We start from the raw sequence: 26,958 nt of genomic DNA, 5'->3' as shown, positions 1-26,958 counted from the left end.
TGTAGTATTGGTATTATTTCTTCAGAAAATGTTTGCTGGAGTTCGCTAATGAAATAGTTAGGACTTGGAGGAGTTTTCTTGGTTGCAGAAGTTAATGAGGCCTTAGGAAAGTTCCAAATGTGAGTTAAAGAGCAACATTTATTTTTCTTGTGTCCTAGGGAAGAAGACCACTTGGCTGTAACATCTTGGAAAGCCTGATGTTACAATGGCTTTAATGCTGATGCTTGAGTGCATTTTTCCTATGCATACCTACTGCCAGAGTTTACGTAGTATTAGCATTTGCCTTTGGTCTGATCTGTGTAAGTTGTAGCACTTCACATCTCAATACTGTATTAGTATACACTTTTACACTTACCACTAACACACTTTCTTTGTCGCCGATTTTCCTAAAGTAAAAAGGTGGATGTGTTTGACAAGTGTCTTTTGAATAGCCAAAAATGTGGTATAAAAACTCACTTAAAAAAAGAGCATCTCTATGGGAATTCTCTGGTGGTCCAGCTGGACACAGTGCTTTCGCTGCCGTGGCTGATGTTCAGTCCCTGGCTGGGGAACTAAGATCCCCACAAGCCACGTGGCACAGCCAGAACAAACCAACCACCTCTAAATAATACTTTTTCTTCTACTCTTCTGCCCTTCCAAGCTAGTGTGCTTGAGTTTTGGATTGTACCGGGAAGAGGTTAGGTAATATTTCAGAACTGGTTGCAGCAAGCTTTGTGAGCATGGATTACCCTAAGCCTCACCTCCAAACTACCGAAATCATGGGTTTCTTGTGAGGGTTAAATGGGCAGTAATTAGTAAGTGCTCAGCAGCCATTTATCGGGAGAACTGAGTCAGGATTGTGGTCAGAAAATTCTGTCCCAGGCAGAGCTTAGATACGGGCAGTTTTTTGTGAAATCTGACTGGAGGAGGCCACGTGTTTTAGAGAAAGAAGAATGTGATGTGTAATACTTGAGATCTGACCTTGTACGAATCGGGTTCTCTCCGACACCACCTGCAGCTTACCTGGCCCTGTTGCATGGTGATGTTTGAGAGACAACTTACAGGTGTTGTTTTTGCTGGCCTATGCTTTCACAGTCTTTGTGAGAAGAGCAGTTAATGTGCAATTTTGTTACCAACCCCCAGTCCAATTTCTGTTTATTGGATTTCTGTTACGTGTCTAGGACTTAGGGGCTTAGATCAAATTTATCCTTAAATAGTTTAATTTATTTTGGAAGAATGACTTTCCCTAAGTAAATTACACCTAGAGATTAGAAAAGAACTTGCCATATGTCATTCTTGTCTAGCTAGCTTTTGGGTTATAATGCTTGTTTGAGGTCTGCTTTGAATTCTCTTGAAAATTGATTGTGGACAGTTCAGAATCCAGATCAGTAGGAAGCTTTGAAAGGTTTTACATCCTTCCTTTTCCCTGCATTCTCCCTTGGAATATGTTAAAGCAAAAAGCCTGCATCTTGATTGCTATTCTGTGCTATATTTCTGGTGAAAATTATTCTTGAGCTTCATAATTCAGACAGAAGCACTTGGTGCTATCACAGCCAAAGCAGGTTATCAGGCCTGCATTTAAAACTATTTTCTATAATGTTTGGGGGCTTCCCTGGTGGCTCTGACAGTAAAGTGTTTGTCTGCAGTGCAGGAGACCCGGGTTCGATCCCTGGGTCAGGAAGATCCTCTGGAGAAAGAAATGGCAACCCACTGCAGTACTCTTGTCTGGAAAATTCCATGGATGGAGGAGCCTAGTGGGCTACAGTCCATGGGGTCGCTAAGAGTTGGACACAACTGAACGACTTTACTTTCACGTCACTATAATGTTTAACCCCAGTGGCAATGAATAGGTTCCATTTTTGTCCTGGAATGAAAAACAGCTTTCCTATTGACATTAGCATTCACAGAGGCTTTCTTGAGCTTCATAGGGGAGAAAAATACCTAAAATTCAGTAGCGTAGTAGAGCTTTTCTTTCTCTTTTCTCTTCTTATTCTTTTCTATTCTTTTACTTCATATGTACTATTATAATTATATTTTCTTCCAAAATAATGTGAATGGATTGGTTGTATTTTTGCATTCTTGTCAATTGCACATCAAGGGTCTTTCACGCCTAAGTTGACCACGTGCTTTGTGGAGAGAATACTCTACTAGTAAGCAGCATTTCCACATTTCTCTGCCCATGTGAACCAAAATTCCCCCGTTCCTTCATCTGTAAAATGAGAAAATGAGACTAGATTATCTTTCTCTGTTGTTGTTGATAACTTTAGTCACCATGCTGTACATGATATTCCCAGGACTGACTGACCACATGACTGGATTTTTGTACCTTTTGACCACCTTCACTCATTTCACCATTCCTCTTTGGCTTAAAGTATCTATTCTCCCATTTTGTATTTTAGATAGATCACTTAAAGGGGAGTTTTTTCCCTAAAATTATTTGAAGCCTGACTTTTAAAACCTGTGAGAGCATAACAGTAATCAGGAAAAGATTGGTATACATTGAGAAGTATATAGGCTGTTACTTGGTGTGGGAGGGATTTGAATTCCTGCTGTTTAAAGTCTCAGGTTAGTAGTTCTATTTTAGTTTGTAGATAAGCAGTGTGCTCAGATACCATTGAGGGTATGTTCTGTGTGAAAAAGATTTTAGGTGCATTTCAGTTAATGCAGCATTATATATTATTAACTAACCTGGGTTTATTAACTAACCTGGGGTCTTTGGTTCTTATATTTCTAATGAATTTTCAGTAACTTTTGATTGATTATTCCCTCCCCTTATCTTTGCCTTTTCCTACTCCCTTCTATTACTCCCTTACATATTACTACTTTTCTAAAATTTTTTTACTGTGATATAGTTCTACTTTAATTTAATATAGTTCTTCCTTCTGTTACCTCCTTCCTGAAAAAAAGCAGACGATACTCATAAAATTTTCAAAGCAACTAAAAATGTTTACTTGACAGTCTGTCATCAGCTAAGTGAGAAGTTGTTTTTTTTTTTTTAAACTTTAAATTTGCTTGGGGATTATTTAGAATCTGTTCTTTTAGTAAAAGCATGGAACCCATTTCATAATGTCTGCCCTCAGCTGGGAAGTTTTGACTAGGCTCACGTTTTATATTTCAAAAAACAGGCTTCCTGTAAATTGACACTGTAGAGAGAATGCATTTAGCATTTATTTGAGAAAAGGAGTTTGACCACGTGCTGTTCCTATTCAACATTGTGTAAAAACTGATAATATGTTTAGTTTGGGCTTTTTCTCCCAAGACACTTAGATCTTTCAGGAGGCAGAGGGTTGTGGATAGAGCAAGAACATAGTATTTTGGGGATTCAGGTTAAGGTGGAAGTTTGCTTGATTTTGTGCCTGGGCTCTTTGGCTTGGCTTTCAAGTATGTGATTGTTAAAAATATGCTGCTGCTTAGTGGCTTGAGTGCTGAGGCATTTCTTTCTCTAATTCATCCGTCCATCTCCCAGAAGATGAAAAGGCCAAGCGAGAAGTGTCTTCCTGGACTGTAGAAGGTGATATCAACACTGATCCATGGGCAGGTTATCGATATACTGGAAAACTCAGACCCCATTATCCACTGGTGAGTAAATAAGGTAATAAAAATTTAATATTTTTTTAAACCAGTCTTCATAATTTTCAGTTTCCTAAAAATGGTTCTTATAATTTGTATTCCGATTCTGAATCATGTGCTTAGGATTAAGGTTACATTCTAGCTTTTTAGCTTTCATGGTATGTTGTTTACAAGTTAGTAGGGATAATTGCCAGTCATGAAGCAGAAGAAATTTTAGATTAAGGATCAAGACTTCCTTAATTAAAAAAAAATGAGGTAGAATAGATATTTTTAGGTCAGGATAATGGGAGTATATATTACTACTATTCTAAAATTTTTTTACTGTGATATAGTTCTACTTTAATTTAGATAAGACTTTTCTGCCCCTCTTGCTCCTTCCTGTGTTTTTGGCGGACTGACTTCAGAGTCTTAACCTCGGAATTGATTTAAGTTGAAATTTGTCATTCTGAAATATTTAAATTCTTTTTACTGTTGTCTTTTTATTAAAGAAGTACATCTTTAATTTTTAAAATTTGGAAAAATGTAAGAAAGTCTCTTTAATCGTAGTTTCCAGAGATAATGACCAGGAACATAACGGTGCACACTTACTTCGAGACAACATTTCGTTATTGCTTTGGTTCACGGATTTGTTTGGAACAACACAGGTGCCTCCCCTGTCTGTGTGCAGTCATAGATCTTCAGTGCCCTCTGGCACTCTCTCTGTCGCTTACATGTTCTGGGAAGGGGCATGACAGTAGCACCAGGAAAGTAAAGCTCAGTCCTCACGAAATAGACATGTTGTGATATTTAAGATGTCCTGTAAAACTTATTTTTTTTTTTCATTTAAATAAGATGAATGAACTTTTTTATTTGGTATTTATCCCCCCACTTTTATTTGCATTGTTAGTAGATTTTAATAATGAAAGTTACTTTCACATTTGAATCGGATCCAGCTAACTTCTTTGTTGTTTTCAGATGCCAACAAGGCCAGTGCCAAGTTATATTCAAAGACCAGATTATGCTGATCACCCTTTAGGTAAATTCTGCTCTGCTGTTTCTTCATATTTTCAGTTTATGAGCTTGATGACTACTGCAAAGGAAAAGAGTACTTTTTTAGTAGAAAATTTTCATTGCTGCATTTCTAATATTTTTTTTCCAAGATAAACTAGAATATTTGAATTAAAAATTCTTTCCTCACACTAGAAATCTAATCAGTTCTGAAGACATTATTTATATAGCTGTTAAAGGCTACATCCAACATAATACTGTATTTTGTGTTGTTATATCAAATTCTAGCTTTTAAAAAAAAGTTATTTTAACATGTTCTCCTGCCTTAATTAAATAATATCTGTTTACATAAAAGCAGATGGTGGAGGTCCTGAGTGCATGCCTAACTAAAGATTCTGTATTGTAGCAGTAATAGAAATAGTAGTAATGGGATGATAATAATAGTAATAGTGATGCTGATGATTCTATAATTGATACCTATTTTTTCATAACTGTGTGTCAAACATTGTGTCAACTTCTTTACGTGTATTACTCCATTTTATACTTTGAGCACTCCTGTGGTGGGTTCTATTGTCTTCTCCATTTTATATTAATTATAGTGAGACACAGAGAAGATAGGTAATTTGCAGCATGGTGGTGGTTTAGTTGAGAAGTCGTGTCCATCTCCTGCAGCCCCATGGACTGTAGCCTACCAGGCTCCTCTGTCCATGAAACTTCCCCAGGTGAGAATACTGGAATGGTTTGCCATTTCCTACTCCAGGGGATCTTCCCTCCCCAAGGATTGAACATCAGTCTCCTGCATTGTAGGCAGATTCTTAACACTGAGCCACCAGGGATGCCCAATTGGCAGCATCAGTTCAGTTCAGTTCAGTCACTCAGTTGTGTCCGACTCTTTGCGACCCCATAAATCGCAGCACACCAGGCCTCCCTGTCCATCACCAACTCCCGGAGTTCACCCAGACTCACGTCCATCAAGTCAGTGATGCCATCCAGGCATCTCATCCTCTGTCGTCCCCTTCTCCTCCTGCCCCCAATCCCTCCCAGCATCAGAGTCTTTTCCAATGAGTCAACTCTTCGCATGAGGTGGCCAAAGTACTGGACTTCAGCTTTAGCATCATTCCTTCCAAAGAAATCCCAGGGCTGATCTCCTTCAGAATGGACTGGTTGGATCTCCTTGCAGAGTCCAAGGGTCTCTCAAGAGTCTTCTCCAACACCACAGTTCAAAAGCATCAATTCTTCGGCACTCAGCCTTCTTCACAGTCCAACTCTCACATCCACACATGACCACAGGAAAAACCATAGCCTTGACTAGACAGACCTTTGTTGGCAAAGTAATGTCTCTGCTTTTGAATATGCTATCTAGGTTGGTCATAACTTTCCTTCCAAGGAGTAAGCGTCTTTTAATTTCATGGCTGCAGTCACCATCTGCACTGATTTTGGAGCCCCCAAAAATAAAGTCTGACACTGTTTCCACTGTTTCTCCATCTGTTTCCCATGAAGTGATGGGACCGGATGCCATGATCTTCGTTTTCTGAATGTTGAGCTTTAAGCCAACTTTTTCACTCTCCTCTTTCACTTTCATCAAGAGGCTTTTTAGTTCCTCTTCACTTTCTGCCATAAGGGTGGTGTCATCTGCATATCTGAGGTGATTGGTATTTTTCCTGGCAATCTTGATTCCAGCTTGTGCTTCTTCCAGCCCAGCGTTTCTCATGATGTACTCTGCATAGAAGTTAAATAAGCAGGGTGACAATATACAGCCTTGACATACTCCTTTCCTATTTGGAACCAGTCTGTTGTTCCATGTCCAGTTCTAACTGTTGCTTCCTGACCTGCATATAGGTTTCCCAAGAGGCAGGCAGGTCAGGTGGTCTGGTATTCAGAAAAAAGTACATAGATAAGGTAAATTCTGGTAGCATAAAATGTTATGAAGGGAAAAGTGAGTACGTTTCCCCAGAAGTAATCACTGTTAATGATTTCTTGGAGAATTTTTCAGCAGTCTTTGTTGTGCATACACGTGTTAGCACCCTCTCCATCCAGTTATACAAAAAACGAACAAGCATATACGCCTTTTCACCTTGTGGTACTGTATTTTATGTTGTAAATATTCCATATAAGGTCACATAAAACCATTTGTTTTTTTTTTGTTTTGTTTTGTTTTTTACCTTATGAAAAAGAAACATCTAGAATATTATTTGACCAAGTATCTAGTTACTGTGGCCTAACCAAGTTGACACATAAAATTAACTGCCTCATATGTTCTCTGAGAATTGTTATGCTATTATCCATATGACTATAATTAATGGAATTTTATTAAATTTTTCATATAACCCCATTAATTTTGGTGTTTCATTGTATAGGCTTTATTTTTAAGTGAAATGTTTGGAAGTAGAAATGATGGCAATCAAGTTTTCTTATCTTTAAAAGCTTGCTTTTAATATTTAACCACCATGTTTTTAATGAGTGAAGTATTCCACTGTGTGTACATGTTATAATTTATTAAACCAGACTCCTATGAATTTATTTCTAGGTTTTTCCCAGTTTATTTCTAGATTATTTCCAGGTTTTATTTCTTCCAGTTTGACCACAGGAACTGCTCTTGTGCACACTGTTCACGTGCATCTTTGTGCACATGTCGAGAGCATTTCTATAAGCGAATTGTCTAAAGTAAAACAGCTAGATCGCAGGATACGTGCATTTAAAAAAATTTGAGAGATAATTACAAATCTCAGCGATTCTTCAGTTAAAAACATGTGAGAGTCTATTTTCTTCTGTCTTCCTCAGCTTAGTATGTTATCAAGTTTTATGATCTCTGCTGATCTGAAAGATGAAAAATGATACTTTGCATTTATTTTAATTTGCATTTTTAAGTTATGAGTAAGGTTGAGCATCTCTTTACTTTTATTATTATTTATTTATTTAATTTATTTATTGGGCCGTGCCAGGTCTTAGTTGCAGTATGTGGGATCTAGTTCCTTGACGAATTGAACCTGGGCCCCCTGTATTGGGAATTCAAAGTCTTAGCCACTGGACCAGCAGGGAAGTCCCCATCTCTTTACTTTTAAAAATCATTTGTATTTTTCTTTTTGAACTGTCTATTGATATCCTTAGCCTTTTTTCTCCCTCTCAGATTACTTAGTTTTTTCCTTCTGACTTATAAACGTTCTTTCTATATTGAGGAAAATAATCTCTTGATGTACTATAAAATGTTTTCTCCTAAGCAGATAGTTACATTTTTGTCTTTGTTTATAACTTTACATTTATGACAAACTTTCAACATTATTTTGTAGCAAAATTTGTCAGTGTTTTCTTTTAAGGTGTTTATGGCTTTATGACCTAGGAAGACCTTTTTGGTTCAGAGATAATAAGAATATTTTCCTATGATTTCTTCTACTATTTCTGTGATTTTACTCTTTTTGTGTGTGTGATAAAATTTTGGGCCCATGTGAAACTTATTTATTATTAGGAGTGAAGTAGGGCTGCAACTTAATTTTTTCCCAGAAGAATATCTGATTGTCACGTCACTGGTTGTTTTTAACAATCAGTCTTTTTCTTACTGATTTAAAATGTAACCTATATCACTGTATTATATTTTCATATATCTTTGAGTCTATTTTTGGATTCTGTTCTGTTTCATTAACCCATTTGTCTAATCATATGCCATCACCAAACTCTTAATTATTATAGCTATTGAGTGTTTTACCCGCTCCAGTGTTCTTGCCTGGAGAATCCCAGGGACGGGGGAGCCTGGTGGGCTGCCGTCTATGGGGTCGCACAGAGTCGGACACGACTGAGGCGACTTAGCAGCAGCAGCAGCAGCAGCATGGAGTGTTTTAATATTTGGTAGGCCTTGTTGCTCTCTTTTTCAGAATTTTCCTGACTCTTCTTGCATGTTTGTTTTTCCATGTGAAATTTAGGATCAGCTTGTCTGGTTTCTAAAAATGTCCCATTACCATTTTTTATAGGGATAGTATTAAATTTATAGACTAACTTTGGAAGAATTGACACCTTTACAATATTGAGTCTTCCTATCCAAGAACAGGGTATGCTTTTCTATTTTATTTAAGTCTCCTGTATGTCTTTCAGTGGTATTTAAAAATTTTCTTCATTAGGTCTTTTAACATTAAGTTATTCCTGGATACTTTATCTCTTTAAGTTATTCTTGTGAATATAGTATCTTCTGTATTTTTTGATTTGTTTTTTTCATAGCTCAGTTGGTAAAGAATCCGCCTGCAATGCAGGAGACCCTGGTTCGATTCCTGGGTTGGGAAGATCCGCTGGAGAAGGGATAGGCTACCCAGTCCAGTATTCTTGGGCTTCCCTGTGGCTCAGCTGGTAAAGAATCTGCCTGCGGTGGGGAATACCTGGGTTTGATCCCTGTGTTGGGAAGATCCCCTGGAGAAGGGAATGGCTACCCACTCCAGTATTGTGGCCTGGAGAATTCCAGGGACTCTCCAGTCCATGGGGTTGCAAAGAGTGTCCACGACCGAGCAACTTTCACTTTCACTTTGTGTATGGCAGAGTTATTGATTTTTATATATTATAATCTGCCAACTTGCTGAATTCTTATTTCTAGTTATTTTCCAGGTATTCTCTTGTTCTAGGGATATATAATCATATCTGAAATTAATAAAGATTTTGTTCCTTTTCTAAGTTTATATGTCTTATTTCTTTCTCTAGTTAAATATGTCTGCGGTATTGTCAGAACAGTGCTAACAATACTAGTGCTGATAGTGGGCATTCCACGATGTTGGTTCTTGGCTTGAGATTTGTATTTATCATGTAAAGGTGGTAGCTGGTTGTGTTATCAGAGCTATCTTTCTAGATGATCATTTATTTTCCAATCTTTAATCTATGACTATGATGAGTTATATTGATAGTTAATATTGAATTATACTTGTCTTTCCAATATGAATTTCACTCAATTCATAGTGTACTATGTGTTTTTTGGATTTTGCTAGATAATATTTTATTTGGGATTTTTATATCAGCATTTATAAAGAGTAGTTTATGGTTATAGTCTTTTTGTCAGATTTTGAAATTATTATTATACTAGCTTTAATGCTTCTCAGTATATGAATAAATTAAGCTGATTTTATTAGTGAAAATTCTTAGGGCAGTATTTTTCAAACTTTTTTTGATTGTGAACTGGAGTGAGAACTGTATTTTATAACATAATCTGTATATATGTGTGTGTATAAATTAACAGCCAAAGATTTCACAACAGCCTGTATATAGTCTATTTTCTATTCAGTTTATTTACTTTAAACAAATGTTAAGTCATAGCCCTCTAATAGCCACTAAATGATCATAAGTTGTAGTTTGAAAAACACTGACTTAGGTTCCAGTTTTAAAAAATAAATGAGTGTAATTAATTCATCAGTTGTTGATATATGCTTGCTACATAGGAGATGATCATGAAAACAGATATAAATTAATTATATGGTGCTGTTCAAAAAATCATTTATTGACCTTATTACACACTGCCTGTCAAATAATAAATATGCCATCTTGACTGATTTCTAATAAATCTGAAAATTTGTTCTTTAGAATTCTTCCTTCAGTTTGTTTAGCAAATTTCATGTTGAAAGTATTTTTTCGGAAACCCTGACCTGGACCCTCCCATATTATGAAATACCGTTGTGTGAATTAGACTGACTATTATTTTATCATTGGGGAGTAATTATGCTTTTATATACTACATCTTTTTGTTCATTTTGGTTTTACTTAGTGATTTTCTTTTCCAGGAATGTCTGAATCTGAGCAAGCTCTTAAAGGTACTTCTCAAATTAAGTTACTCTCATCTGAAGATATAGAAGGGATGCGGCTCGTATGTAGGGTAAGAGTTTTCCCCTCCTCCTAGGATAGGACTTGTTTAAGTAGTTAGAACAAATGAAGTCAATGATTTGCACATGTACAAAGGTGGCAAATGTTACCTAGTAAGACTGTGACTGGCCGTTTTTTTTTTTTTTTTGAAAAAAAATTTTCATTAAAGTATAGTTGATTTACAATGTTGTATTAATTTCTGCTGTACATCTAAGTGATTCAGTTATGTATACATTCTTTTTTATATTCTTTACCATTATGTTTATTCCGGGATATTGAATATGGTTTTCTGTACTATGCAGTAGGACCCTGTTCTCTGTCCATTCTTTATGTAATAGTTATTTCCTATGGTTCTTTGATGAAAATCATTTATCTATTCTTTTATTTCCCTCCCTTTCCTTCTCCATTGTAGAACTGTGAGAAGCCTCAAACTTCATCACTTGATTATTGTTTAGAGTACTTAAGATGTACATTTTTGCATAGAAATCAGTCAAGTGTACTAATTAAACCATTTGCTAGCTAGCCCAATTTTATTTATATGTTTACACAGACAGACATACACATTTATTAATGGGTATTAAAAATATGTTAGAAATACATGTAAATAGTTATAAAAATTCAGGATTATTATATTCAAGGTGAGATTCATTTTGTCAGTATCCCATAAAATCTAAGTTAGTACAGAGGATACAGATTTCTAATGCTACTTCATTTCTTCTCTAATGTATGAAGTGTTTCTCTTTTACAGCTTGCTAGAGAAGTATTGGACATTGCCGCTGGGCTGATTAAACCAGGTGTAACTACTGAAGAAATAGATCATGCTGTACACTTAGTAAGAATTGTACTTTTATGCTTTGAGAAATTTTTCTGTACTGTTAGCTGTCTTAGACTTATAAATAAAGTAAACCTAAGTTCTGAATATCTACACTTGGCTAAAAACTAATTTGAAAGCAAATTTTTCACTTTGTTTCAAATATAAAAAGTATTCAACAGACATTATCCCATCTGTAAGTATCTGATATTGGGGTCTGAGGTAAGCCCGAAGTACCTTGTTTCTGAAATGTCACATTTCATAACATTTTAGTTTAGCTTTTACAAGATGATTAATTTTATTAGTGCTTTAGGTAAATCATGCTACCATGTGTGTCAAATATTCTGAAGTCAAAAAATATAACTTCTGAAACTAGTGGTAAAAAATGTTTCCTTTTTTAATCTATTTACAATAACAAGGCTACAAAGAGACCAGATACATGTTTGTAGTAAATATAGTATCAGTTCACTTCAATCTCTCAGGTGTGTCGGACTCTTTGCGACCCCATGAATTGCAGCACGCCAGGCCTTCCTGTCCATCACCAACTCCCAGAGTCTACTCAGATTCGTGTCCATCGAGTCGGTGATGCCATCCAGCCATCTCATCCTCTGTTGTCCCCTTCTCCTCCTGCCCCCAATCCCTCCCAGCATCAGGGTCTTTTCCAATGAGTCAACTCTTCACAACAGGTGGCCAAAGTATTGGAGTTTCAGCTTTAGCATCAGTCCTTCCAGTGAACACCCAGGACTGATCTCCTTTGCAATGGACTGGTTGGGCCTCCTTGCAGTCCAAGGGACTCTCAAGAGTTTTCTCCAACACCACAGTTCAAAAGCATCAATTCTTTGGTGCTCAGCTTTCTTCACAGTCCAACTCTCACATCCATACATGACCACTGGAAATATAGTATAGGGATATTAAAAAAATTTTTTTTTTAATTTAGTTTTTTTGACTGTGCTGGGTCTTTGGTGCTGAGCACAGGCCTTCTCTAGTTCTGGCAAGCAAGAGGCTACTCTGTTGCAGTGCACGGGCTTCGAGCTGTGGTGGCTTCTCTTGTTGTAGAGCTCAGACTCTAGGCATGTGGGCTCAGCAGTGGCGGCACATGGGTGCAGTTGTCTCATGGCATGTGGGATCCTCCTGGACCAGTGATCGAACTCATGTCCCCTGCGTCGGCAGGTAGATTCCTAACCGCTAAACCACCAGGGAAGTCCAGGTATACTTTATAAAAAAGATTGCTTATCCACCAAGGAGAGACCTTAAAACCCTGTAGTAGATGAGTGCACACATGATATGGTTAGGTTGTTCATAACAGAAGAGCAGTAACTAGTTACTAAATCACATGGAAGGCTAATTAAACCTGCTCTCGTAATCAAGCAAATGCAAGTCATAAAACCTTCTAAATTAGGAAGTATTTTAAAGATATTTATGTCCATTACCTCTCTGAAGATGGTGAAACTGGTACTCTTTTTCATGGTGATGGCATTTAAATTGGGACTATCCTTTTGGAAAGATATTTGACAATGTGTCTTGAGCTATAAAAATGTCTATAACTTTTTTTTATTTGACATTATAAATCCTAATTTGGGGTTATTCAATATATTATAAAATATAGTTGACCCTTGAACAACATGGGTTTGAGCTGCATGGGTCTTCTTATATGTGAATTTTTTTCAGTAAATATATATATGTACTGTAAATATATTTTCTCTTATGATTTTTAAAATAATATTTTCTCTAGCTTACTTTATTGTAAGAATACAGTACATAATACATGTAACATACAAAGTATGTGTTAATTTCTGTTTTTGGTAAGATCAGCCATAGTGTATTAGTAAAATGGGGGGGGCAGTCAAGTTTTATGTGGATTTTGGACTAGGCAGGAAGGGGATCATTGTGCCCACTCACTGCCCCCGCCCCCCCATCCACCATGGCCCAGGGTTGTATATGGTTATGCACCAGTAGCAGTTTGAATGCTTCCTGTAGGCCAGGGACTCTTATGTGCTTATTTTACCAACTCATCTCATCTCCCAACAACTCTGAGGTAGGCACTACTCTCATCTCTATTTTATAGATTAGGAAACTGAGGCAGAGAGAGGTGAAGTTGCCCAGGGTTATTCAACTGAAAAGTAACGGAGCTGGCATTTTTAGTCAATGCAGTCTGCTTCTGTGTGTTCTTAACTACTATGTGGACTGCTGTGAGAATTACAGAAGCAGATTGTTAAAGGAAAAATCATAGGCATAATAGTTATTGGTTATAATATTTGTAGTTGAGAAAACTAAATTTTAAGTAATAGTAGAATTACCAATAAAATTATAGTACATTTCACAAACTGTATTTTAGGCAGCTGTTTAAAAATTACTAGTCTGAAGACTGGCAGTATGGAAAGAGAAATCATGTACGCTGTGACTACCACTGTATAAAAACATCCAAGTAATATAAGACTTGTTTATGGAGAACTAGATCATTTTCTTAGTGATTGCTTTGTTGTTCCTACATGAATGTTCGTATGAATGTTCTATATGAACGTCTCTGGAAATACTTTGAAAGTGAAAGTATTGTTGCTCTGTCATGTCTGACTCTTTGCGACCCCATGGACTGTAGTACACCAGGAATTCCAGTACACATGGAATTCTCTATCCATGGAATTTTCCAGGCAAGAATCCTGGAGTAGGTAGCCATTCCCTTGTCCATGGGATCTTCCTGAATCAGGAATTGAACCCTTGTCTCCCATGTTGCAGGCAGATTGGCAGGTTCTTAATTATTACTGCTGCTGCTAAGTCACTTCAGCAGTGTCCGACTCTGTTCGACCCCATAGACAGCAGCCACCTGGCCCCTCCGTCCCTGGGATTCTCCAGGCAAGAACACTGGAGTGGGTTGCCATTTCCTTCTCCAATGCATGAAAGTGAAAAGTGAAAGTGAAGTCGCTCAGTCATGTCCGACTCTTAGCGACCCCATGGACTGCAGCCCACCAGGCTCCTCCATCCATGGGATTTTCCAGGCAAGAGTACTGGAGTAGTATTTATTTTTTTGGTCATAGGGATAGAGGCATTTATATAAGCATTAAAATTAACTGTGCACATTAATATTTAATATATTTTTCATAAGGAGTTGGTAATTCTAAAATAAATCTTCATATAGTGACATTTGTATATGTTTGTAAATATTTGTAATGCGTGAATTTGCTTTTCTTTTGCAATTATTGGTAAACTGGTTTGCTGACTGTTAGAAACCCTACTGTTTGATACTAAAAGTAGTATCTACTATTATTTCTAAAGTAAAATATTAAATAGGTTTTTCGTTAGGAACATCTGTACAACAGGTTTTTCCACATTTTTCAGATTTTAAAATCTGATTAATTGCATGCATACTAGCTTTTTCTTTTGCACATTCCAAATTACTTTATTTTTAATTTATTATAGGCATGCATTGCAAGAAATTGCTATCCTTCACCCCTGAATTATTATAATTTCCCGAAGTCTTGTTGTACTTCAGTGAATGAAGTGATTTGCCATGGAATTCCAGACAGACGGCCTTTGCAAGAAGGTGATATTGTTAATGGTAAGAAATGTGTGGCTTTTGTTGCTGTGAACTAAGAAACAAGATTTTGGGAGTCTTGATAGTGACTTGCATCTTCTTCACTTGTCTTTAACTTATTTTTTTCATATTTAAAACTTAAATTTAAAATCTCTGGAAACCTATTTTGTGGTTTTCAGTTAACTGCTTTCAAGACACTTCTAGTATAATGTGTTTGTTACAAGTTCTTTAATGCAGAGCTTTAATATGTGACTGGTAAATGAAGAGTGTCAGTGAAATGTGGAACTAATAATTGATTCAAGTGGGATTGTTTTCTTACTCCTTTTAGTCCACTATTACAGATAAAGAGAATATGTAATATGTGAAGAGGATAGTAATATGCGAAGACCTTAAGAAAAAAGGCTCAAAATTCTGCAGAAGTACTGTCCTTGATGTTAAGTTTCGAAAGTGGCTTTAGGGACCACTGTGTTCAGCTATTTTGGGAAACTGTGAGTGCAGAGAAAGAAGCTGCCAAGATGGTTCCCTCTGTAATTAAAAAATAAATTGATGAGTTAGACTCCCCTCGATGATATTTTTAATAGTGATGAACTTGGTTTCTTTAATAATCAGATACCTTTAAGAATCTATGTATTAAACAAGGAAGCATGAGCCCAAGTGTTAAAGGCTACAGAGAATGGACAAACTGTGATGCTGGCTGTGAATGGTAGTGGAGACTTGACTGACGCTGTTTTTATATGAATTGTTTTTGCTACATTTGGAGTATCAGTTTATAAAACTCCCTAGGTTTTGAGAGGTCTGCCCAATGCTAATTTACATATAAGCTCTATTTTTTTTTTTGCATGCATATATTATGAGGTTTTTCAGGAATGTGTGTGTTGTGCTAGAGCCAATACATCTATACTGTGATATTATAACTTGATTGAAGATTTATGGTTTAAAAATACTAATTCAGTGTGCTCTCGAGGATACATTTAGCTTAGTGTGGCTTAGTGGTGTAGTGGTAATCTGTATTTTTAAACATGAAGACAAAGAGAAGTATGAATAGTCACAAATAAGTGAAAGGCAAATGAGTTTTTGAAAAATAACTGTAGAATAGTGTAAATGTTTCTGTTTATTGATTGACTAGGATGAGGAAAAACTTGTTAAAGATAATGAGAGAAAGCAGTATTTTCTGTTTGATGTCACAGTGTGGCAGAGTCCTTTGTTTAATGTTATTAACTTGGGTTATTGATCTTGCTGGAATGTATCCGGGGGGATACATTATTCTTTTGCCATAAACGATTTAATCGCTGTTCTAAGAGCTTTGAAGCCCGTCTGGCTTGTGCTATGTGACCACAGACCTGTCCTCTACAGTGAGTTTAGGTGCATTATAGACAAGAAATATCTATTGGGTGTTAAGTTATTTATTCATTGGTGTTGCTTAGAAGTTATTTTTTTCATTAACCTGCTTGATTCTGTCGTGTCAGCAGAATTTGAATTTTGAGATAAAAACAAATGTGGTCTTTATGTTTGCACATTCTTTTGCAGTGGACATCACTCTTTATCGGAATGGTTATCATGGGGACCTGAATGAAACATTTTTTGTTGGAGACGTGGACGAGGGAGCTCGGAAACTGGTTCAGACCACGTATGAGTGCCTGATGCAAGCCATTGACGCAGGTGAGCCTCAGGGCTGGGCACCCGCTGAAGCTGCTGAGTAGTGTGGGGCTCAAGTGACCTGTCATTGCACCATGCATGCCTGGTCCCTTCCAGCTGTGCTTCTGCCCGACCTGAGTTAGCTTTGGGTTTGGCAGCAGTAGGTTTAAAGATGACTTGAGAATCCCTTGATGAAGATGGACTGAATTATTGCTTATTCCTTTGTCTCTTCTATGATTTATCTTCCTTTTCATTTACTGATAAATGGGGAAGAATGTATTGATAGTTCCAGACTGTAACTTTTCTCCTACTTTTTAATTCTTTCATAAGTGTTCTGTTCTCTTATTATAAAAAACTATAAGACTGCATCAGATTATGAGAGGAAAACATGAGTGATTTTCCTTTATACTTGCCTTTCCTTTTTTTAAATGTCTCTTTTCTAGAGGTGTCCATTTTTAACATTTAGGTTTTTTTTTTCTCCATAGTACATTATTACACATGTATGTGTTTAGTTAGGTTAAATGGAATCATAATATTGTAGTATTATGTAATTTAGTACTTTTTCAACTAATAATAGCTTAGAGATCTTTCCATATTAGAACACGTACATGCCTGCATGCATAGATCTACCTATCCTTTTCATTGCTTTATGTTTTATTCCACAGTATAAAAACGTCTACAACTTTTCCCCTCCTGGATTTTGGTATTTTCCAGGTGTCTTGCTATTACAGTGAATAATGTCTTTGGTGAGGTGTATTTCTGTGGGACTTTTCTCAGACTGTGTCTGTCTGTGTTCGTACAAACAGTTTATCCATGGTTTTTAAAAATTTATGCAATATCTTGTGAGGAAAGAGAAAGAAAGGCTTGTTGCAAATGTAAACAGACTATTAGAAGGACAGTTTGAGGGCCAACAACTCTTGAGGTGGAATTCACAGCGTTTGAGCATTACTGGTCAGTGTATTATCCAGCCCTGCCCCACCATTAAATAGATCTGATGTATCATCTACACTGTATAGGACAGGACAGCGTTCTTAGGCAAATAAAGGAGATGGTATAATTTTTACTAATTTAATAAAATCAGAGGAATGAAAAGTGAAAGCATGTGATTATTTTTATATATCAGTATGTGAGATTTTCCTTTCCTTTTAATTCACTGTTGATTATACTTGAAAACTTTGATATTCACCGTGGTATTGTGAGATGAGAACTTTAATATTTAGTATCTTATTTTGGAAGCTTTAGGTTTAAATAATTTTTAGAGTTTAATATTTATATCTCTTTTGCTTCTCTATGAGTTGATCAAAATAACCAGATGGCTGGAATGTTGTTTTACAAAGTCATAGGAATGAAACTTGCTAAGGAACTAAAATCTTTAGAACAGTGGACAACCAAGAGTAGAAGTTGCCTAATCTCTGGAAAGTGCTATTAACTCCTATGTATGGATCATTCCTGCCTGTTGTTTTCTGATAATTTGACTGCCCATCCTGGTTCAGAGCTGTGGAGAGTTGGACCAACTGTGAAATTAGCTTTCCAGAATAGGGCTCCTCAGCCTGCACGTTTGCAGCATTTTGAGTCTGATGATGCTGTGTCGTGGGGGCCTGTCCTGTGTACCACAGGATGCTTAGTAGCATGCCTGGTCTCTATTCACTGGAGGCCGGTTGCACCACCTCTCCAGGTTGTGACAGCCAAAAAAAAGTCTCCAGATTCTATGAAGTGTACCCCTGGGACCAGAATTGCCTCTGGCTTGAGAATTAGGGAGAAGTCTCCATTCTCACACTGCATCATTATTGTTGAACAGGTATTTCCTTTATTGTATGTGCAGCATGGGTTAAAATTTTGCTTTCCTCCCTGCTGACTGGGGCTGGTAAGAAGGCTTGGGTGGGAATGCAAGAAAATCATTATGCAAGTCAGCATGTTCCTCAGAAATCATTAATCTCCCCTGCCCTACCTCCCAATAAAAAAACAACCAAGCTGGTCCATACGGTTAAGAGCAAGTAAATGTTATGAAAATGATTCCTTAAGCCATTTGCCCAGAAATGTGATTGGCTGGAGAGGATGTGGTGTGTCTGAACCTCAGGTTGGAAATAAGCTGGCAGAGAAAGAGACTGTAGGGAGGGGGGGACCCCCAGTACTGTGGCTGGACCCCCCACGAATCCGGCAGAGCCCAAATCCTGGGGTCCCAGTGCTAGGAGAGCCGTAGCAGCAATAAGAACCACTTCTTCTGGTTTTTGTTTAAACAATGGTAAAAGTCATAAAAAATAAACAGGGCAGGAAGTATATAGTGAGAAGTACCTTTCTACATCCTGCTCCCAAGATTTTCTTGAGAGGCAAATGAACAATTTGAGAACCACTTATATGGGGATAAAGATGCCCAGGGGAAGCAATTCTTTGAAAAGTCGACCAGACTGAAACCAAAGACAAGTCAGTTTCCTTATGAATGTTCCTTTTTCTCCTGAGGCTCTTTATTCTCTTATCTCTCCTGCTCGCTTTAATGGAAAGCCCACTGACCTTAGAGAAGGTGAGGAAGAGAAGTGTGTTTTCCAGTCTCTTTGTTTGTTCAGAGAGCAAGTGGTGCTGCTCCCAGCCCCTGACTGCTGCACAGCCCCTCCTCTTCTGCAGCAAAGGAGGAACCAGGTGCTGCTAGCTTGACTCTCAGCTTCATCGTTTCCTGGCAGTCTAACCTCTCTGAGCTTCGATTTCCTCATCTTGAAAGTCTTAGGTGTAGGCGTGTAAAACCTTCAGAATGGTTCCTGGCATAGATAGTGATTGCTTAGTAATTATCAGTTACTCTTTCCCTTTGCCACGAATCTTCTCTTTTCCTTTCAGTAAAGCCTGGTGTTCGATACAGAGAATTGGGAAACATTATCCAGAAGCATGCACAAGCAAATGGATTTTCAGTTGTTCGAAGTTACTGTGGGCATGGAATTCACAAGCTTTTTCATACAGCCCCCAATGTACCCCACTACGCCAGTAAGTACTGTCCAAAGAGTTTGTATTGGCTAACTGTTTATTTAGCAGATATTTTTTCCCCAAACATTTAACAGGACCCACAGTTTTGTATCTATTAGAATAATCTATTAGCTGTTATAAATAGCTCCCCAAAATGTGTATACTCTGCACATACCTTGCTCACAGTAGTCCAGATCCTGAGTGTGTGGTTACTGTTGGGGGTGTGTGAACAGTTATTCTTTGATGCAGGCGCTTGTCACTTTCAACACATAGCTTTCAGGGTCACTTTGGGGGTTCCCTTTCTGATCTTAAAGATACTGGGGGAGAGGGGAGAAGCATGGAGGGGTATGCTTGGGAGGTTTTAGTGGGCCAACATGGACTTGGCACAAGTCACTTACATTTACTTTTCATTGGCAGGAATTCAGTCATATGGCTACACTAACTGCAAGGGAGGTAGGGAAATGTGATCTAGCTGAGTACTTTGGAAGAAAAGGAAAATAGTAATTTTGGTGAACGGCCAACACTGCCTGCCACATATATTCTGACTCCTTAGATGAAACTGATTCTGCTGAGTTTGATTTGAGTTCTTAATATATGTCAGATACTGTGTTCTTTGTTGGTATAAATAGAGGAGAATAGACAAAGTATCCTTTCCTGAAATTGAGTGCTGTCCGATAGATTAACAAGGAAGTGTTGGATAATTAGTCTTACAGAACCTTTTCTCTTGAAGAGATAAGACACACGGGAGTAAGTTTGTTATTTAGTGCTGGAAATGAAAGCTATCCACATTAGGTAACATAAGGAATTTAATAAATATAGAGGAGTCACTGCTATGTAGAGACTTTGATGTACCTTCTTGGGCTTAGGTTTGCTCATACATACAATATCAGGGAATGGTACCTACTCTAGAATTGTTACTAGAATTAAATGAGATCTTGCTTGGAAAGCACTTAAAGTTAACTCTTAGAATGAAGATGGTGATGATTTATGTTATCTCGTTTGTGCATCACAACTCTATGAATAATTTCTTAGCTCTCTTTTTAACAAGCAGAGTCTGTGCTTAGGGAACTGATTTACTTAAGTCCACACAAACTAGTGAATAAATGTCAGGGGTAGGATTGGTACCTGGGTTCTGTCTGCCTTTCTAGAGTCAGCCTTTCCCTTGCTGCCTAGTAAGGATGTAAGCAGTTTGGCGCTGAGTCTTGTGGGAGAAATAAAGAATGAGATTTTGGTTTGCTGGAGAAGATGAGAAAGAGCATTCCACATGGTGCTGCTGCTGCTAAGTCGCTTCAGTCGTGTCCGACTCTGTGCGACCCCATAGACGGCAGCTCACCAGGCTCCCCCGTCCCTCGGATTCTCCAGGCAAGAACACTGGAGTGGGTTGCCATTTCCTTCTCCAATGCATGAAAGTGAAAAGTGAAAGGGAAGTCTCTCAGTCGTGCCTGACTCTTAGCAACCCCATGGACTGCAGCCCACCAGGCTCCTCTGTCCATGGGATTTTCCAGGCAACGGTGGGGAAACATGAATAGATGCTTCAGGTTGAGACAGACTGAACAGAGACAAGATAAGCTTAGGCTGAGAGTTATGTGTGAGCTAGAAGTGGGCAGTGCCAGATGGAAGATATCTGACTTCATTTTTAAGGAATTGCAGAAGATTTTTTGGCAGGAGAATGGCAAGGTGAAATTGTTATTTTGAGAAGATAAATTTACCAGTGGTGTCTGGGATGTATTGCAGGTATGAGCCAGCGGGCTTGTCAGCCTAATGCACAGTTGTTTTCATAAATCCAGATGTGAGCTGGTAAAATCCAAGATATCAGTAGTTGCCACAAGAAGGGGAAATGAGTGAGAAACCTCTCAACAGGAGAAGCTAGAGAAGTCAATTAAGCACAGCATTTGACATAAATCAATAAGCATTTATTAGCAGACCACAGGGTCCTTTTTATTTCAGCTGGAATTGTGCACAAAGTAAAAGCTAGCAATAGATAATAAGTAGCCGACTTTGTTCCTTCCTGCTCAGCCCTTGGTCACCTATTGTGCATTCCCTTTAACAGAGTGGTAGTAGCTATTCTGATGACACTGCTGTGTGCCACACGTGTGCATGCATGTGTTTTGCGTGTGGAAAAAGTGTGGGCAAGGGAGAGAATGAGAAAAGCACCCTTACTTGCAGAGATAGCACTCACATTTAGGTATGGATTGTATAAAGAGAGGCTTTATTTATTTATATTAATTTTTATTGGAATATAGTAGATTTATAGTGTTGTGCTAGTTCCAGGTGTACAGCAAAGTGACTCAGTTAATGTTGCTTAGTCGCTAAGTTGTGTCTGAGTCTTTTGCAACCCCATGGACTGTAGCCTGCCAGGCTCCTCTGTCCATGGGGTTTCCTAGGCAAGAATACTGGGGTGGGTTGCCATCTCCTTCTCCAGGAGATCAAACTGGCATCTCCTGCTTGGTAGGCAGATTCTCTACTGTTGAGCCCCCCAAAAAACAGTAAAGTGAATCAGTTATACATACACATATATCCACTCATTTTTAAGATTCTTTTCCCATGCAGGTCATTACAGAGTGTTGAGTAGAGTCCCCTGTGCTGTGTGGTAGATTCTTACTAGTTGTCTGTTTTAGGTGTAGCAGTGGGTATGTGTCATGAAGAGAGATTTTTTGAAGGAAATAAAATTTATGGGAGAAGGCGCTACGGTGATGGTAGTGTCAGCACGGTACGGCCCCGCTGGTATACAAGATATGCCTCTTGAGTTTCATGTTAAGCTGCTTAATTAGAAATAAACAATTCTGAAAAAAGAGACAAGGACCCATGTATACTTCATTTTATCCACTTTGCTGTATTTATGAAAAGTCAAGTGTTAAATGGGTTAAAATAAAATATGTTGTGGTCTCTTTAGGGAAGCATTAAAGGAAGCTATTGGAGTCTTTGTACAGCAGAGGCTTTTGAATGTAAATGATCCCTTCTTTAACTTATAACTCTGTATTCCTAAGCAACTGAGTGTGAAACCAGGAAATTGTGTAACTTCCCTCCACGTCCTGTATAAAAGAGGTCTTTGTTAAGATGAGCCGCTTATGTGCTTCCTTATCATCATGGTTTGGAAGTAAAGGTGATACTGCCCTACCTTGAGAATTTAGATCACGGTAATGCTGTGAGGCAGACAGTAGAGTAGGTGCATGTTTTTGTAGAAGTACTCAGCCGTATTATCTGCTATGGTGTAGATACTCGGAGGGTGTGTTTTTGTTGAATGAGCTGTGTTGAGAAACTGAAACCATGAGCCAAAGTGAGCTGGGAATTGTAACTTCTTGAACAGTGAATCAGTGGCAGGAACAGGAGTGGAACTTGGATTCTCTTCATCAGCACTGACCAGTGGAATTATGTGAGGCACATATGTAATACTAAGGACTTCTGTGGTAGCCCAGACGGTAAAGTGTCTGCCTACAGTGCGGACGGAGGAGCCTGGTGGGCTACAGTCCCTGGGGTCGGAGAGTTGGACACAACTGAGCGACTTCATTTTCTTTTTCACTTTCATGTAATACTAAAACTTCTAGTTGTCATATTCAAAAGTAAGAAACAGTTAATTTTACATTTTATTTAATCTGTTACATTAAAAATATTAGCATTTCAACATTTAATCAGTGTAAAACTATCATTGAGATATAGTCCATGCTTTTTTTATCTTTGAAATCGGCATATGTTTTACATGTACATTCTGACTTGCCACTTTCCAAGTGTTTAGCCTCATGCACCCAGGTGCTGCTGTATCCGCCAGTACAGTTCTCGATTCCTTTAGCCATTTTTATTTCTGTGATACTGCACTGACTCTTGATATCCCCAAGGGCATATGACCAAGTCTATATATGTAGTAAGTTGCATGCCATTTGGAGGGAAAGTTCATGAAATTAGAGATAAAAAGTCAAAATTATTTTTGCCCCTCAGATTTTTATAATATTTTAGAAACTCCTGATTTGGAATCTGTAGGTTGTTTATTTTGGCAATACCTAAGATAGTGGAAAGCAGCATGATTGCTGTTCACGAGGAAAGATGTGCAGGAATGTAAACAAGAGGGTGAAGTTAGAACAAACCTAGGCAGAGCTGTTAAATAGAATCAGCCTGTTGAATCCATCCAGTGGATACATGGGTCACCATCTGGAAGCACAGCGGTCTTATCAAGAAAGCCTGAAAGCTGAGCTCTCGCCACCTGGTGGTCAGGCAGAGAAAGTGCAGCCATCCGTTCACTGATGCTCTTACCAGCTCTTGATTTTTATTCTGAAAGTTAACCTGTTCTCCATTTTTGAGATTGTCTAAAAAGACCTATACCTCTTTCAAATTTTTGGCCTTTTTGGGGAGATGGCAAATCTGGACACTAACAGTTGAGTTTCTCATGATGATCCTTAAAAATATATATTGGCAAATTTGGACAAAATAGGAGGGAGAGATGGAAATTTTGTTTCCAGTAAAAAAAGGAATAATCCTGCCAGCATTAAAAAAAAAAGTAGGTTAGTGCGCAGGGGCTTTTTTTCCCTTTCCAAGATAAGACAGTTTACAAAACTTTCTAAAAATGGTACAGTTGTTTCCGTGGGCTGTGCCCTACCTCCACCCCCATATCCATACCCACTCCTGTCCCAGCCAGGAGATGCGCAACTTCTGGCATAGTCTGAAATATCTTGTTCTCCTTTATACTGTGGTACTTGGATAAGTATGGAACTTCGTTGGTTATATAATTGCTATTCTAACCCTGCTATAACATAAATGGAGGTACTTTTGCTTTCACAGAGTGCTAACTACATCTGAAATCCAGTCTAGGGCATCTCTGTATTTTCCTAGAGAAAACAAGCAAAATGAAGTATGCCTAGGACAATATCTGCCCCAGAGTAGGAGGTTTTCAGAGCCCCCCTGTTTGCTGAATGATCTGCTTTAAGAAAGGGGAGTCAGGAGAGGAGAAATTCATTAATATAAGAATCACTCATGGGAATGTAAGTTGTGTACTTTTTCCAGGGAAGTGTTTAACAATATGCTGTAGGTTTTTTGCTGTGTTCTGAGATTTTTTTTTTTTTTTAATTTCAGAAAATAAAGCAGTTGGAGTGATGAAAGCTGGTCATGTATTTACAATTGAGCCAATGATTTGTGAAGGTGAGGAAAAAGGGATGCCGTAACATTCTGTAATTGAATTTTTATTTACGTTTGGTTACTCATGATCAGATTAGTAGTCTGCTCGATTTTGCTTCATTTCCACTCCCCCACTCTCGAACTCGATTCAGTATCATGTAGAGAACCGAAAATTGTAATGGTTGGCAAGAAAGCGGTACTTTCTCCATGGTAATTCGTCTGCTGTGAGTAGATGCTGAAGTACTTGAGTCCTGGTCCCTTTTCATAAAGCTTCTGTCAAAGGGTGTATTGTAATAATTAGTTGCCTCCATCAATCAAGGCCGTGTGGAAACTGTTGCGTGTCTTGGTGTGGGTGAGAAAGAGGGGAGAAAAGGAAATTAAAGCCTTTTTTTTTGAGGCAAACACAGTTATTTAATTCTCCACAACCTATGAGGTAGAGGTGCTGTCCCCATTATCCATGAGAACAAACTGATTTTTGAAGAGGTTAAGTGTTCAATAACTTGCCCAGAGTCCCTTAGCTAGTTATGTAGCAGAACTTGTGGGACTCTGAAGTCATGAGCTGTCCTGCCTCTTCAGGGTCTGCACTTTGGTCATCAGGTGCTGCCATCAGACAACTGCTGTGGAGAAAGCCCAGCCCAGACATGCTTTGCACTGGCAGTTTTATGTCCCTGCAGTCGTTGGTCGCTGTGACAGGCGCATGACAGCCGTGATCTGTGTCACAATTTGCGCTCTCACTGAGGCTGTCGGAGTAATAACCAGGGCCTCCTTCACCAGTTGTCTGTTGAGATTAGGGGATGCACAGGGATGCAGCAGTCGTAGGGCTCTTGCGTCCTGTCCCCTGTGTTAATGGAGTCCCCTCAGGATCCTTCCAGTCTTTTTTATAACCTAATCTTGAGAGTGATAGATACCCCATCACTTCTACCAGGTTTTCTTCCTTAGAAGTGAGTCACTAAACCCAGTCCACACTGAAGGGAAGCATTGGAGGTTGTTTTAGAGGCTGTCTTCTTAACCTGATCCTTAGTTCCCTTTTCTGTAAGATGCAAGTTACAACCTTTATCTTTTATCTGAATGCCCGGGGCTGTGGTAAGAATTAAGTGAGATGGTTTGTATGAACGCAGAGTACCTTTAAAGGGCTGTACAAGTGTAAGATACTGTTTTTGTCACTCCCCAGAAGAATGATGACCCCGCATAAGCAGTTGCAAGATAAGTAAGTATGATGGCAGAGAAAGGCAAGGACAAGGAGAGGAAAGTGTATTTTGGAATCGTCTGCCTACAATTTGGGAGACCCAGGTTCAGTTCCTGGGTCAGGAAAGTCTCCTGGAGAAGGAAATGGCAATCCACTCCAGTATTCTTGCCTGGAAAATCCCATGGACGGAGGAACCTGGTAGGGTACAGTCCATGGGGGTTGCAAACAGTCAGACATGACTGAGTGACTTCACTTCTTCACTTCCAAGTGGTGTTTCCTGGAGTAAGCAAATAACATTGTGTTGAGCTGGTTCAGGTAATCATCAAATTATACCAGATATACTTCAGTGTAACTAAGCTGGGCTAAGTCTCAGCTCCATAGTGGAAAGTGTCTTAATTCGAAGAGGAATTTTCTCAGAACGGTAGTCAAATATATTTGACTTGACATTTAGTAAAGAATCTGTTTTAGTAGATAACTGTAAAATTAAAGAAGTATTAATGTCTTAAATCCATTTGTGAAAAGATCATTCATTACATTGAAAACTATCTATTCACTCATCGTTAGATGGTTGACAAAGCATGAGTTAACTTTCTTTATGCTGCCTCATATTTTCTTCTTAGACCGGGATTTAATGTTGCAGAAGTAGGTTACCTCACTACTTTATACTCTGGGATTTGTCTGAGGCAGTAAGATCTAATGTTTGGTAAAGAGTATTCAAAATAAAGAATATTACTATTATTTTTTAACATCTAATTTGGAGACAGGAACATCTCTGTATGCTTTTTTAGTAGTGTCTGGAATTGTAGAACCTTGTAATTCCGCTGCTGTCTTCCCTGCCTTACATCTCACGCCCATTTTCTCCTCTCATTTTCCTTCGTCTCCCAGCTTCTTTCACTGTTATTTCCTTTCTAACCCATTCTGCCTCATCATAATTTTTAAATTCTCTTGCTAAACTCCTGTTTCTTTCTCTTTGCCCTCTTTCTGGTTACAGGGGTGTGGCCTACAAAAATTTCACAGTATAATCTGTTCTCACCATTTATGTGCCTGCCATTTAAAAGTTACACAGGAATTAAATGTTATCATAAAAGTATAAAAAGTTATCTTATTTCCTTCACAATATACACTGGCTATGGTTTAGTCAGATGCCAAAGTTATATCAGGAGAGAGCTAAATTCTTTAATGCAATCCTGGGATGAGTGGTAATCAGTACATTTACAAAAAGGAAGCTGAGTGCCTTTATTTTGGAAACAGCATCTTCATTCAGTAGTTGAGAAGTATACAAAACGTGAAGTTGTAAAATTTAAACATATTATTGCTTCATTGAACTAAAGACCAAAATGAAGTTGGAAAGGCTTTAGCTTAAACAGATGATGTGTACACAGGAAT

General features: G+C 38.2%; 1 protein-coding gene across 1 annotated transcript in view; it reads left to right on the top strand.

Moving 5' to 3' along the window:
- METAP1 (methionyl aminopeptidase 1) overlaps nt 1-26,958 on the top strand; it is a 50,852-nt gene that overhangs the window by 22,087 nt on the left and 1,807 nt on the right. Inside the window, exons 3-10 of the mRNA XM_005898808.2 lie at nt 3,446-3,558; nt 4,504-4,564; nt 10,281-10,372; nt 11,108-11,191; nt 14,585-14,723; nt 16,227-16,358; nt 19,161-19,304; nt 24,345-24,410. Coding sequence (XP_005898870.1) covers nt 3,446-3,558; nt 4,504-4,564; nt 10,281-10,372; nt 11,108-11,191; nt 14,585-14,723; nt 16,227-16,358; nt 19,161-19,304; nt 24,345-24,410 — 831 coding nt within the window. The remainder of the gene's footprint in view (nt 1-3,445; nt 3,559-4,503; nt 4,565-10,280; nt 10,373-11,107; nt 11,192-14,584; nt 14,724-16,226; nt 16,359-19,160; nt 19,305-24,344; nt 24,411-26,958) is intronic.

This window comes from Bos mutus, chromosome 6 (genome assembly GCF_027580195.1).
Source record: "Bos mutus isolate GX-2022 chromosome 6, NWIPB_WYAK_1.1, whole genome shotgun sequence".
Classification (NCBI taxonomy): domain Eukaryota; kingdom Metazoa; phylum Chordata; class Mammalia; order Artiodactyla; family Bovidae; genus Bos; species Bos mutus.
This window is presented reverse-complemented; position numbering and strand designations above follow the sequence as displayed.